The sequence below is a fragment of the Ictidomys tridecemlineatus genome, chromosome X (assembly GCF_052094955.1).
Source record: "Ictidomys tridecemlineatus isolate mIctTri1 chromosome X, mIctTri1.hap1, whole genome shotgun sequence".
Taxonomy (NCBI): Eukaryota; Metazoa; Chordata; class Mammalia; order Rodentia; family Sciuridae; genus Ictidomys; species Ictidomys tridecemlineatus.
The window spans coordinates 96,071,545-96,086,934 of NC_135493.1; the positions used below are offsets into that span (position 1 = coordinate 96,071,545).

At 40.5% G+C, this 15,390-nt stretch overlaps 1 protein-coding gene across 4 annotated transcripts in view; it reads right to left on the minus strand.

Annotated features, from left to right (window-relative positions):
* Sytl5 (synaptotagmin like 5) overlaps nt 1-15,390 on the minus strand; it is a 241,552-nt gene that overhangs the window by 12,236 nt on the left and 213,926 nt on the right. For all 4 annotated transcript variants that reach the window (XM_021725559.3, XM_040273390.2, XM_078034972.1 and 1 more), the window contains 3 exons: nt 12,628-12,806; nt 10,056-10,155; nt 7,396-7,557 (listed from right to left, as the gene is read on the minus strand). In XM_021725559.3, the coding sequence (XP_021581234.2) occupies nt 7,396-7,557; nt 10,056-10,155; nt 12,628-12,806 (441 nt within the window). The remainder of the gene's footprint in view (nt 1-7,395; nt 7,558-10,055; nt 10,156-12,627; nt 12,807-15,390) is intronic.

A 15,390-nucleotide genomic window follows, 5' to 3' on the forward strand; every position in this document is an offset into this window, starting at 1 on the left:
AGCAGGAATGTAAAATGGTGTGGCCATTCTAAATAACAGTTTTATAATTTCTCCTAAAACTAAACATGCAGCTACCACACAACTTAGAAATTAAATGTTTAGGCATTTAATCCAGAGAAATGAAAAATTATATCCATAGAAACATGAATACTAATATTCCTATCAGCTTCATTTGTAATAATAAAAAACTGGATCCCGGTGTGGTTATGGATGGCTGTAATCCCAGCAGTTCAGAAGGATGAGGCAAGAGGATCCAGAGTTCAAATCCAGTCTCAGCAACTTAGAGAGGCTACCTAAGCAATTCTGTGAGGTCCTGGCTCTAAATAAGATACAAAAAAAGGGCTGGGAATATGGCTCATTGGTTAAGTTCTGTTGCTTTTTGGCTTAAATTAAAATATACTGGTGATGTTGTATAAAATAGACATCAAGTCTTATGAAAGTAGAACACAATACAGATGAAGCCTTATAGCATTATAATTACATACTGCAAAGGTCATCTTGCAACACATATCTAACATCTTGGTGGGTGTGGTGAGCCGCCTCTGCCGCTTATGCAGACTATGGTCGCCATTACAAGATGGCACTGGCTCCGCTGTGGTATGTGACAAACAACTCCTTATTTGGGAGAGTTGGCGCATGGTTTTTCAGCACCCTATGAAAAAGTTCCACGTGGCAGCTTCGCATTGGGGCTTGAGATGCTATATTAAGGCTGGGAGGGGCATCCGAGGGATTAGTAGAAGAAATATCAAGGGCCTGAATAAACTGCTGAAAGAAGATTCCTGAGTTGCGTCTTCCTTGCGGGCAAGGGGTCGCGACAGGTGGGGAGTAGTTTTGGTACTCTTTTTAGAAGATTCCAAGGTAACACCCTCTCCTGGCATATTACCATTTCCCTTCTGCAATGAAGTCCTGCTCAAAATAAGGTAGTGAAATTGAATTCAGTTCCATTCTACAAACATATCCAGAATGCTTACTTTTTATTAAGTACTTTGCTAAGTGTTGTGGGGACACATGAGACACAGACCCTGCTTTGAATCAGCTTTCAGTTTATCCAGGAGATATCTGTGGTAAAAGCTCTATTAATCTACCCACATTAACTGACTCATCAGATTAATTAATGTTCTCCATCCCCAGTGAAGAGCAGGAACATCTCTACAACAATCACTGTGTCTGCTTCCATGAGCAGAAAGGCATGCTCACCAAGAGTCCACTGCATTAGTCCCCTAAGCTCTTTCTGCTAGCCATATTTGTGACTGTCATTATATAATTTGATATCACATAAGTTGATTGGTGCAAAAGGAAGCTGTTACTATAAAAATTTAAGTTGAATATTTTAGAAGAGCCTAAGATCCTAAAACAAGGCTGCTATTATTTAGGTGTGGGCTTAAAACTGTAAAAGAACTGAACGTGGTGGTGCACACCTGTAATCCCAGTGGCTCAGGAGGCTGAGACAGGAGATGGCTAGTTCAAAGTCAGCCTCAGCAACTTAGGAAGGCCCTCAGCAACTCAGTGAGACACTGTCTTAAAAAAAAAATACAAAATAGGGCTGGGGATGTGGCTCAGTGGTTAAGCACTCTGTGTTCAAGTCCTGGTACAAAAAAAGGCTGAAAACATTAGAAAAATACCATGAACGTTAAGAAAGATTTTGCATTTGGTTTACTTTGAAACCATTCTGAGTTTTTTTTTTTAATTTTGTTTGTTTGTTTTGGTACTGGGGATTGAACTGAGGGGGATTTTAGCACTGAGCTACATCCCCAACCCTTTTAATTTTTTTTTTTTTTTAAGTTTGAGACAGGGTCTCTCTAAGTTGCCCAGGCTGGCCTTGAACTTGTGATCCTCCTATCTCAGCCTCCCATGTAGCTGGGATTACAAATGTGCACCACTGTGCCCAGCTGTAAGTGTTCATACATTCTGGTTTTGCTTTAGAAAAACTCAAGTGAGAAATTTTTGTCAATGATGCATTAGGAGGTAAAATTAATTCCAGAAAGATATTCCAGAATTTTAATTACTAAACCCATAGTCAAACAAAATTGTCTTCAATAATGGAAGATATACACATGAATGAACAGGTAATTGTTTTAAAGTAAAATATATGTTCAAGAAAAATATTGAGAAACTGAAGTAACCAAACCAGCATGTTACACACAGACCAATGGAACAGAACAGAACCGAGAGCACAGAAATAAATACACACCTTTATGATTAACTGATTTTCAAGAAAGGTACCAGGAACATACAAAGAGGAAAGGAAAGTCTCGTCAATAACTGGTGTTGGGAAAACTGAATATTTACATGCAGAAGAATGAAATTAAATCCTTATATCACATAAGTTCAACAAACATGCTAACTATCTTTAATAGTGATGTATTGTATTCTTAAAAGTTGCTAGGAAAATATATATATATATATATATATATAGTGTGTGTGTGTGTGTGTGTGTGTTTACCAGGGATTGAACCCCAGGGGTGCTTAACCACTAAGTCACATCCCCAGTCCTTTTTATGTTTAATTTTCTTTATTTTTTTATTTTTTGGGGGGAGGCACTGGAGATTGAACTCAGGAGCACTCAACCACTGAGCCACATCCCCAGCCCTTTTTTGTATTTATTTAGAGACAGGGTCTCACTGAGTTGCTTAGGGCCTCATATTAAATTGCTGAGGCTGGGGGCTGGGGATGTGGCTCAAGTGGTAGCGCGCTCGCCTAGCATGCGTGCGGCCCGGGTTCGATCCTCAGCAGCACCACATACCAACAAAGATGTTGTGTCCGCCGAGAACTAAGAAAAAATAAATAAATGTTAAAATTCTCTCTCTCTCTGTCCCTCCCTCTCTCACTCTCTCTTAAAAAAAAAAAAAAAAAAATTAAAAAAAAAAAAAAAAAAAATTGCTGAGGCTGGTTTCAGCTCATAATCCTCCTGCCTCAGCCTCCCAATCTGCTGGGATTACAGGCATGCGTCATTGCATCCTGTTTATTTTTAATTTTTTAAATATCTTTATTTTCTTTTTATGTGGTGCTGAGGATCGAACCCAGTGCCTCACACATGCCAGATGAGTGCGCTACCACTTGAGCCACATCTCAGCCCTTATTTTTAATTTTGAGACAGGGTCTCACTAAGTTGTTTAGGGTCTCGCTTAAGTTGCTGAGGCTGGCCTCAAATTTGTGATCCTGCTGCCTCAGACTCTCAAGCTGCTGGGATTATAGGACTGTACCACCATACCCAGATTTGCTAGAAATTTTTAAGTATTCTCATTATAAAAATAGGTATGTAAAGTAACACATGTGTTAATCATCTCGATTTAGCTATTCTACAATGTATTATTATTATATTTCAAAACAACATCTTGTACATGAAAACTATATACAACTTATCTGTCAATTCATAAAATGAATTCCTATTAAAAATCAAGTATTAAAAACGCTTCAAGAGCAAGTATTTGAATGCGAGGGGTTTCTATAACTTTATTATTAATTGACCTACTACTGGTCCTCTTTGCTTCTACTACATAGAAAATTTAATGTCAGGCTGGGATTGTGGCTCAGTGGTAGAGCACTCGCCTAGCATGTGGGAGGCCCTGGGTTCTAAAATAAAGGTCTATCAACAATTAAAAAAATATTAAAAAAATAAAATAAAATAAATGGATGGAACCAGAGACTATCATGCTGTGTGAAATAAGCCAATCACCCCAAACCAAAGGCTGAATGTTCTTTCTGATATTCGGATGCTGATTTACCATAAAGGAGGGGAGGGAACTAGAAGTTCATTGGATTAGACCAAGGAGAGTGAAGGGAAGGGAGGGGGGTGGGAAAAGGAAAGACATAGAATGAATCAGACGTAATTTCCCTATGTTCATATATGAATACACCACCAGTGAAACTCCACATCATGTACAACCACAAGAATGGAATCCTAATTAGAACAAGTCATACTCCATGTATATATAATATGTCAAAATACACTCAACTGTCGTATACAACCAGAGATATGAAAAATTGTGCTGTGTATATGTAATAAGAATTGTAATGCATTCTGCTGTCATATATAAAAAATTACATAAAACGAATAAACAAATAAAATTAAGTTATTTAAAAAAAGAAAAAAAAAGAAGATTCAGACGACATCCACCATTTTCTCCTTTCTCAAAAGAAAAGATCCATTTTCCATTGGAGCAAGAAACAATTTCCAGTGCATTTACAGGTATAAGGTGGGGTAATAAATCACAGATCAAAGTCTGCCCAAACTGCTAATCATAGAGAGTCTTTCAGCTAAATGTAGTTAAAAGCTAAAGCAAAAGTGAAATATAAGTTCCAGAACTTGCATTTCTTCTGTGCCTGAAGACAGAAAAGGAATGTTACCTTGGAAAACCACTTAATCAGACTGTCGTGTTTCAGAAATCCTTATTTTTATAATAGCACCTCTGGGAAGGCTAGAAAGGCAATTCATACTGACAAACACTTCTTGTCTGCCTCCCTAACATGCCTTTCAAAAGGATAATGAGTTATAGCTAATAAATAGTTCCATGTCATGTGGCAAAATGGAAGTTCGACTGTGAAACTACTTTATGGTACTTGAGTTTGACTTCTTGAATTCTTTCTCTGTCTGTTACCAGCCTCCTACGGGCTTCTTCTGAGACCTAACACAAACAAAGCTAGGTACCAAGAGACTTTCAGCAACATAGAATCAGTAAGCAATAAGGCAGGATGTTTTCTGCCATTCCCATTGTAAAAGGATGTCACTATTTTCGAATGTTTAAGAACTATTCATTCTAATTCTTCATTACTAGGGAAGTTGGTCCTTGTAGCTCATGCTTGGCTTCCTCAGATGGATAACCTACCAGAAACATCTAATCTCCAGGGCTGCTCATATCCTAAGTGCAGCTGTTGGAGTGCCTATAGCACCAAGTGTGTAAGACAGGAGATTGAGAATAAAGTGACCCTTCACATAGCTGACCCATAATCCACCACACATAGCACAGCTGCTATAGTTTAGATCTGGAATGTTCCCCCAGAGCCTATGTGTTAAAGGCTTGGTCCCGAGCCTTTGATGCTATTGGGAGGGAGGGAACCTTCAAGATGAGGGTTGTAATGGGAGAAAGCTTGGTTATGGGGGTCATGCCATTGGAAGGGATATTGGGACCCTGATCCTTCCTGTCTCTCCTTTTTGCTTTCTGGCTGCCATGAGATGAACAGGCCTTCTCCACCACAAACTCTTGTCCTTGGTGTACTGCCTCACCACAGGTCCAGAAATAACCAGATCAATGAAACTGTGAACCAAAATAAACCTTCTTTTTTAAAAAAGTTGATTATCTCAAGTATTTTGTCACAGCCATGAAAAGCTGATTAACATACATCTCAACATACAGAGCACGCCTTTACATCTGTCCTCCCCAAAGCAAGTCTGAGTCTTCGGCCTTTCTTCTAAATGTGTCTTCTAAATGAGTAGGCCTGGCAGAGGATGATGATATGGATTAGAGACGCTAGCTTCTTTTGGGTTCCCCAGTTTGGGTTCAGCGAACTCTGAGGTAAAGCATCTTATGCAAGTGATTTATTAAGGAAGTGTTCCCTTGAGACACCAGTGAAGGGGTGGGAGAAGCAGGTACAATTCTGGGTACAATGGAAGGCAGCTTTGGCCTGAGGTGGCAGAGGTGCTCTGGGGAATAACTAACACTTTGGCATTTTTCTCTTTCTCAGTAAGGAAAGTAGGTTTGCAAGCTTCCTCACCTGTTGGTTATTTACTAAGAGTTGCCTCATGGCAGGGGTACAAAACCTCTCAGGAGTAAATGACTATCTACGGGGGCAAAAGTTATAGTAGTCTGAAGCCAGGTTTCTAAAAAAGAGTCTCAGGTGCAAGTTGTAGAGTGTAATCTCCTAGAATCATTAGAAATCTGAAGGGATCTAGCAAAGGAATGATGGTTTATTCAGACAGTGAACACAATCAGAATTTTTACCTTCAGTAGCTCAGAGAGACCCAGAGAAGCTTTCTGCTTATGACAGAAAGGGAAATACCCTATGGTAATATGGAGGCAATTACCTTGAAAAACAGTGACCTTAGGCACAAAAGATGTCTTAAGAGAGCAAAGTGTTTCAATCAATTCCAGAAAATTCGCTGGAAAGATGCTGCTTTTATCTCCAAACTAATCTTCAAAGAACCCCTATGTCTCCCTGCCCTCCTGTCCCAAGTACTGGGGATTGAACCCAGGGGTGCTATACTACTGAGACACATCCCCAGCCCTTTTTATTTTTTATTTTGAGATGGGTCTTGCTAAGTTGCTTAGGACCTCACTAAGTTGTCAAGGCTGGCCACCAACTTGTGATCCTCAGCCTCCTAAATCTCTGAGGTTAAAGGTGTGCACCCACCATACCTGGCTTTTACTCTTCGTTTGACTTAAAAGTTACTATAAATGTAGAGAAACCCTAGTTGCTTAGAGTGAATCCAAGGATCTGTTGGTCTAGATTACAATATGACCTACTATGGGCTGGAGTTGTCACTCAGTGGAAGAGCACTTGCCTAGCATGTGTCAGGCACTAGTTTGAGTCTCAGCACCACATAAAAATAAACAATAAATAAAGTCTTGACAACTAAAAAATATTTTTAAAAAAGAATATGCATACTATACTGGTGCTTTGTTTCTAGAAAATCAACTCTAAGCTTGTTTTTGTTGAGTTATCTTAAGGCCTAGGTTATGAATCTCAAAAGTATGAATGCAGTAAACCAGATATTTTGTTTTACTTCCTCAACTGAACCAACGCAAGACTATTCTGTTTATGGTCTGTAGAGAATTCGAAACAGAGATAATGTTTTGAGATTGATCATGCTCCATAGGTTCGTTTTTTCCTATGTGAAATGAAAAATTTCTCTCTTTTTATTTTATTTTTTTTGGTACTGGCAATTGAACCCAGGGATACTTTACCATTGAGCTACTGCTCCAGCCCTTTGTTTTTTTTTTTTTTTTTTTTTTTTTAATTTTGAGACAGGGTCTTGATAAATTGCTGAGGCTGGCCTCCAATTTGCCATCCTCCTGTGACAGCCTCCTGAGTGGCTGGGGTTACAGGCAGGCACCATCACACCAGACAGACTTCCTCATTCTAACAGGATCATATAATGTATTCTTCATGGTTACCCATGAAGATCCTCAAATGATGAATGCATTTTTAGTAATAAAACTAATAATATATATGGTTATACAGCTTGCATCATCAGACAATCTATATTGATGAAGTTTTCAGAGCAATGGTATTACAATGTTTATGATAATATTATTCCAAAATATGCTCAACTAATCTTTGTAGGTTATCACTGGAAACCTGGAAGCCTTCAGATTCTTCAGGAGGCCTATGACATTAATTTTGCTCAAACTTGCCAGACTGCATAACTGTTTGAGTGATTTGGAAGTATTTTCCTACCTTGGGCTGAAGCACAAACCACTCATCACATGGATTTTCAAAGTTCCATGAGTCAAAAGGAATCTCCACCTCTCCGAGGAAGCTGTTATGTCCAAATCGATCATAGTGCCAGACCGAGAGCTGCAGAGTTCTCGTTTCCAATTGGGTATGGCTGATGGTGTACTGCAAAGGAGATTTACAATATCACACTCCGAAAGGAGGGTTCTGTCCAGTTCCCGGACAGGTTGACATTTACTTCCATCATCTTCAGATCACAGACATCAGAAATATGAACAAAATTAACACAAAGAAAACTTTCTTTGTTTTTGTGACAATTGAAGTTGTTTCATAAAAATCATTTTGTACCAGATCTGATGCTAAAGTATATATTAATAAATTATCTGGGGGGAAGGGCAATAAACTCCAGATATGGAATTAAAAAACATTAGGTGATAAAGCTTCTCCTCTGTCTAATTTTTACCTGATTTTCATTTGCCTATTTTTTCACATCTACATTTTTTGAAGGTTGGGGGGGGATACTGGAGATTGAACTCAGGGGCACTTAACCACTGAGCCACATCCTTAGCCCTATTTTGTATTTTATTTAGAGACAGGGTCTCACTGAGTTACTTAGGGCCTCACTTTTTGCTGAGGCTGGCTTTGAACTCGCTATCCTCCCGCCTCAGCCTCTGGAGCCGCTGGGATTATAGGCATGTACCACTGTGCCCAGCTGCTCACATCTACTTTGTAGTTCAAGGTTTAATATATCAATTCTCCAACTTCTGTGCTGTATTTATTCATAATGAAACCCCTTAAGTTCCCCAAAGTTGGGAGACATTATCATTCTTATTGACTACAAGAAGCTTTTAGACACCAAACTTCATAAAGCCTGGTCTAAATACAGAGACGAAGATGAATACACAGTAAGCAGAAGGGACAGATTACTGGGCTAGTGTTTTCTTTTCCAGCAGAATGATACAGAGGGTCCCATGCTCACACACCCTCCAACCTTCTGCTCATTCCATGAAATCACCATCTGGGCCACACTTCAGACTGATTTCTCTCTCTGTGTGTGTGTGTGTGTGTGTGTGTGTGTGTGTGTGTACTGGGGATTAAACCCAGGATGCTCACTTTATCACTGAACTATATTTCAACTATATTTCAACCCTTTTCATTTGGAGACAGGGCCTTGCTAAGTTCCTTAGGGCCCTGCTAGGTTGCTGAGGCTGGCCTCGAACTTGTGATCCTCCTGCCTCACCCTTTTGAGTTGCTGGGATTGCAGGTGTGCACTACTGAGCTCAGCAAAACAGACTGATTTCTGAAGTTGGATTTGTGTCAATTTCTGTCCTTGCTGTTACTGACATGATAAACTTTGGCTCCCTGCTTCCTGAATTTATTCTGCCATTATGTTTGGCCTTGTCTTTGTGACCTTGTTATGGCCACTGGTCTGTCTTGATATTGGCTCCTGTTTCCAAACATGCCTTCACTGAACCATGTGGGCTCATGGCTTTTTGCCATCACCAACTTCCTCAGATATTGGCTTTCTGACACCATCATTCTGAGTACAAGTCCATACATTTTCCTGGAATTGGCAATAACTTCTACCTTTCTTTTTTCTTTTTTGCACTGGGGATTGGACTAAGGGGTGCTAAACCACTGAGCCACATCCCCAGCCCTTTTTATTTTGAGACAGAGTCTTACTAAATTACTTAGGGCTTCGCTAAGTTGGTGAGGCTGGCTTTGAACTCACGATCCTCCTGCCTCAGCCTCGTGAGTCTCAGGGACTATAGGCATGCACTACTATACCTGGCAACTTTTATGTATGTTTTATTCTCACAAAATATTTCTTACCAGGTAAGATTGGCCCAGAGTGAAAGAAGGGGTTGTTGTATAGAAGTCCATTAGAAATAGAAATATCTTTAGGATTAGGACCTGGGTCATATTTTATCTAGACCACTTTCTCTGACATTACTTCAATCTCACTCACTCTGCATCTCTACCAGTCATTAACCACACACCTAAATTTACCCAAATTCTGAAACCCTAATAAGAAACAATACATATCCATGCTGTTAGCAGAATAATGGATGTGTACAAAGTGACCTACTAAATAAGGGTCAAAATTGTGACAAACTTCATTTGGAAGGGTATCTGAAAAAGCAGTTTTCCCAAGGGTGAAATGTATTTTGTGACAAGATGGGACTGATGTTCAGATGTAATTCTGTGGAATCAAGTCTACTAAAGGTGCAACTTTAGCAGCAGCAGAGAAATAAACAAATTAAAAGTGATTTACATTTTTTTCTTTTCCAAAAACTGTTAGGAAGCTGGGTGCAGTGGCACACACCTGTAATCCCAGCACCTCGGGAGGCTGAGACAGGAGGATCATGAGTTTGAAGCCAGTCTCAGCAATTTAGTGAGGTGCTAGGCAACTCAGTGAGACCCTATCTCTAAACAAAATACAAAAAAAGGGCTGCGGATGTGGCTCAGTAGTCGAGTGCCCCTGAGTTCAATCCCTGGTCCCCCCACCCCCCCCCCAAAAAAAACCTGTTAGGAAAGCCAGGGTATTACAATCACTTATTCCAATTCCAATTTTCTAAAACATACATAAGTTTTGAATGCAAATTAAACCAATGAGGTTGTGATCGATATCACATGAGTTTACTATGAGAATATTTACTTACCTTTAGTATCTCATTGAATTCTGGATTGGTGCCTGTTCTGATTTTGGTCTTGCGCTTATTGTTCCGGGACTTGTCAGGAAGAAGGTATGACTTGACATAACTGCGGATAATAAAGGATGAAAGTAATCATTTGGAAACATCTATTTTGTAAGAAATGCTCAGAGACTTCAGTGAATAAAGGGCAATAGGTAAGTAAGTATAAGAGACAGAAGGAAAGAGAATGTAGTATATATATCAAGACACCTTAAAATATAACTCTGACTGGGCTGGGGATATTTGAGGCCCTGGTTCAGTCCCCAGCACTGTCAAACAAAACAAAAAGAAATAAACAGACAACTCTGGGCAGCCAGGCAGAGTGGTCCACACCTGTAATCCCAGTAGCTAAGGAGGGTGAGGCAGGAGGATCACAAGTTCAAAGCCAGCCTCAGCAACTTAGGGAGGCCCTAAGCAACTCAGAGACACCCTGTCTCTGAACAACAACAAAAATGTGTGGGGATGTGGTTCAGTGGTTAAACACTCCTGGGTTCAGTCCCTGGTACCAAAAAGACAAAGACAAACAAACAAACAAAAATAACTCTGGGCCCTTAAAAAAAGAGAAGAAGTAAATTCTAGTGGTAAAGATGGCAGATTTTGGAGTTAGACCCATTGATTTTGGATCACCCATGCTTCACTGGGTCTCAGTTTCTTCTAGTGTAAAACTGGGATGAGGGGCTGGGGCTATAGCTCAGTTGGTAGAGTGCTTCCCTTGCATGCACAAGGCCCTGGGTTCAATCCCCAGTACCATAAATAAATAAAATAAAACTGGGATGATAACAGTATGTAACTCATGGCATTATGAGGATTAAATTAGTTGATACCTGCAAGGAGAAGACATATTGGACCACTCAATAAATGTAATCTGTTTTCTTTATCAGTATTCTCACAAATTTTCTAGGGTATAGGCCTCTCTATTCTTCATCCTGCCTTCTGATGTTGGGGAGTAGGGGTCAATGGTAATGAGTGATGAAAGAAAATAGTGAAAAAGGAGAAACAGAAAACAAAAACCAGAAGTCATAAGAGCAATTGTACCCAACACCTTGGCTTGAACTATTTTTTGTGGCAGGGGCGTCATAGTAGACATAGAAATGCGTGAGTTGCTGCCAGGGTTCTAAAGTATGTCTGCTGGGGTTTTATATTTTATTTGTTTATTTTCTGTGCTGCTGGGTTTCAAATCCAAGGCTTCACGCATGCTTAGCAAGCAGTCTTTGCTGAGTCACAAACCCAGCTCCTGCTAGGGTTTTAGATGGCCCCCTTCCATGCTAGTCAAAATGATTATTATATTGGTCCTGGAACCCTCTGAAATGTAGTTAAGGAGGCAGATGGACCAATCTATAGTCAGAATCCAATCATCTGTCTACTTTAGGATACTTGGAACCAGTTTTATTGAGTTGTTTATTGGGCTTAGATCATGTAATATGCAAAAAAGAGTTAACATAGCAGGCCTGAGATTGCCATTCTTAGAAAAGCTTGCATGCAAGTTTGGCCCTTAGATGTCATTTGGGAACATGGATTTCAGGAGGGTTCCTACCATTCTTAGAACTGATAAATGTGGCTCATTGGGCCTAAACCGTTTGTACAAACAATATAACTTATACTGAACATGTGTTTTCCTTCTGGGAGCCTGGAAATTTGGTACATGACCAGCTGAGCCTCTTAGAAGCTTCCCTGGTAGACATTTCACAAGAATTAAGAGCATCATGTGTGATTCCCTTGGAAGCTTGAGTCTGGTTTATTCAGGACTTTCCCTCTCACGTGCCTTTTCTCTTTATTGCTTATAACTACGTGTACATTCCTGTGAGCCTTTCTAGTGAATCAATGAACCTGGCAGTTGTCATGGGGACCCCTGACTCATCTTTACATCCAGCTCCCCTCCAACATGTCATGCTTTATATTGGACCACTCAGGCTGATCCCTAGGATCCCCAGAGCCTCACTAATTGCCCTTCTGAGTTGTTAAATTGGGTAACAGCTTGGTAATTATGTCTGGAAGTTTTCCCAGAACAAAAATCAAGAGGATACTCTTGTACATCCTGGGTATGCCAACATTTCGGGCTTCTACCTCAAAGAGTGATCTCTGTGCAAAATACAAATTTGTCACTGCTGAATTATGTTGAGTAATGGTCTCTTAAAAACAAGGTAACCAGCTGGGACCCGCGGTGTACATCTGTAATCCCAGCAGCTCAGGAGGCTGAAGCAGAAGGATGGGGAGTTCAAAGCCAGCCTCAGTGAGGCACTTAGCAACTCAGTGAAACCCTGTCTCTAAAAAAATATATATAAAAAAGGGCTGGGGATGTGGTTCAGTGGTTAGGCACCCCTGGGTTCAAACCTCAGTACCCCCCCCCCAAAAATGAGGTAACCAAGGATGTGACCATTATATGTGTACTTCAGACAACATTTAGAAGCATGTATGGGAGGAAGGTCTCTGAGCATGCTCTGAATCCAGAGGAACACTTAGGCTCTTTGGAAACAGAAACACACATACACACAAAGTAGGTGGTACTTGGCATGGTCTGAGGAACATGCTATGTGCTTACGCATCTGTCCTCTGTTTCTTTTCATCTCCTATGGCCAGATTTCTGCAATTCTTGACATAAATGTAGAGCCCGCCAGTTTTGTAGCAGTAGCTGATGTGCAGAAGGATCTCGCCACTGACCTTCACGTTGCCATAGTCTCCTGTTTCACTGTAAACACTCATCATGCTGTTAAGGCTGGTCTGGAAAAAATAAAAGGAAAGAAGGCACCTGGTGTTATTGTAAGAATCTCTTCACAGAATCCACCCCCTTCATGGATTACCATTCCTGTTCTTTACAAGGAACAGAGAAGGGGGGCGGGCGGTGAGGGAAGAAAGCCAGCAGTTGTTTTGCTGGTGGAGAAAATCCCAGAGCAAGATAGGCAACAGATCTTGTACCATACATAAGGAAGGCAGGAAACTTGCTCAGAGGGGAAGCACTGCTTTTCCCCAGTTAGCTAGACCTTTTGCTTATTCACGAGGAATTGTGAATGCCCCCTCCCCTCTACATCGCTGCAACTTTCTGCATTTTTACTGGCAGACTCAAGTTCAATGTGCTTCAAAGTCTGGAATACACTGAGCAGGACAAAGAAAAGCTCATCTCATACGCAGTGCTAGCAAAACTTCTTTCTCTGACATTCAACAAGGAGCACGCATTCAGTTTCTGGGAGCCAGGGCAGGAACTTTAGCTTTAGCAAGGGCAGGAGCTCATGCACTGATATCTGCTTTGATTCCTCAAGTTACTCTGTGGCTATGTAGGAAGTGGCTTTGTAATTCTCCGTAAAATAGCAATCCACAAACTATAACACTAACCAATAAAATCATAGCCCTACCAAATAATAAAATAAAAAATTCCCCAAAGGTCCAAATCTTCCAGAATAAACGAGGCTTTTGACACTAATGACATGAGGCCTATTTTTAATTACATGCAACAAAATTATCCTTTAGTGCTAGAAGCAAAAACTATATCTTTGTAATGAAATGAAGACCCTTTCGGAATGAAAAGATCTTAATTGTTTTAGCTTCCAAACTTCCTCGTGCTGAGAATGGAAATTGAGAAATCCCCACCCCACCCCACCTGGGGTCCCCCACCCCCCAGATGCCAGTGAAGCCCAAACTGTGACTTGTTTTCTGGCTAACACAAGCCAGCTAAATTTACATATGTATATTTCCTGGCTTTTGTTTTGTTAAACTGTAACTGCTTCTATAGGACCTGCAGAGAAAGAAACCGTGCAGCTGCTTCTCTCCAGTTTTAGCTAAAGACACTAAATTTGTTTTCTCCTTTGGGGTCCTTTGCTTTTTTCCCATGCTGGTGGGCAACTGAAATCTCACCAGCTGCAATCTATCTAGTAGATTCCTTGGCTTGGCTGCCAGTACCATTAACAAGACTTTCACATAGACCAGTAACATGCATGAATACCATAGAAGGCTTTCATGAATGATGGAATGATCCAGTAGTTTTCATAAACCCTCTTCTTCAAACCACTGAAGACTATGGTAAATGCAAAGAGAGTTTAGGTTTTCTACATGTATGTGTGTGTGTGTGTGTGTGTGTGTGTGTGAGAGAGAGAGAGAGAGAGAGAGAGAGACTGTTACAAAAGTCATTGTGTTCCTTCAATCGCTTAGAGTAGAGCTATTCAAACAATAGTATGTTTGTGACAATGCTCCTGTCTCTCTTCTAAGCTTAAGACAAGGGCAAAAGCAAATCAGGAATTCTGAAATTATTTGGAAACTACAGCTTAAAGAGAGAGAGAGAGAGAGTAACCAAATTTGTCTTTCTCATTCCTAAAACAAAGCGACAAAATGTACATGCATAGTAGGTGACTTTCAGCAGTGCTTTTCAAACTTTCATTGATATAAATCACCTGGGGACTTTTTTTTTTTTAAATATTTATTTGTTATTTCTCGGCGGGCACAACATCTTTGTTTGTATGAACATCTTTGTTTGTATGTGGTGCTGAGGATCGAACCCTGGGCCGCACACATGCCAGGCGAGCGCGCTACCGCTTGAGCCACATCCCCAGCCCCTTTTTTTTTTTTGGACTGAGATTGAACCCCGGGGTTCTTAACTACTGAGTAACACCCTCCAGTTCCTTTTATTTTATTTTTTAAAAAACATTTTTAGACAGGGTCTGGCTAAGTTGTTTAGGGCCATGCTAAATTTCAGAGGTTGACCTTGAACTTGCAATCCTACTGCCTCAGCCTCTGGAGCTGCTGGAATTACAGGCATGTGCCACTGTTCTGGCACCTGAGGATCTTTTAAAAATGAAGATTTTGACTAATGATGCAGTCTGGGTGGGGGTCTGAGATAATGCTTTTCCAACAAACACCTAGATCCAAAGTTCCCAAACAATAAGTACCCTAGAACACAACAGCAAGTTCACAGGAGCATCAGAAAATATTTTAAAGAAAACACAGCATCATCTATCAGACACCACACAATATACTGTAAAGGTAAAATTTCCAAGCTGATTCTAAGGCGCAGAGCCTGAGTTAAAGTGTAAAGGACCAGGCTTGTAAACCTGCTTCTAAAACTGCAAAGCATGGGTTAAATTCCTGAGGCAGTTAGGACAAGGCCCTACTGGCCATTTAGTGATTTATGGACTGGGGTCCTGTGCAACTCCTCACGTAAGCATTCAAGACCCTGTGCAGTTTGTCACGTAGATATTCAGGGTCCAAACCAATCAGTTTGAATGTGTACCCCACCTAGGAGCACCAATCATTCCTGCCCTGATTGTTCCCGCCAATGTATACACTAATCCTGACTCAGGGTTGTTGTTCAATTTTC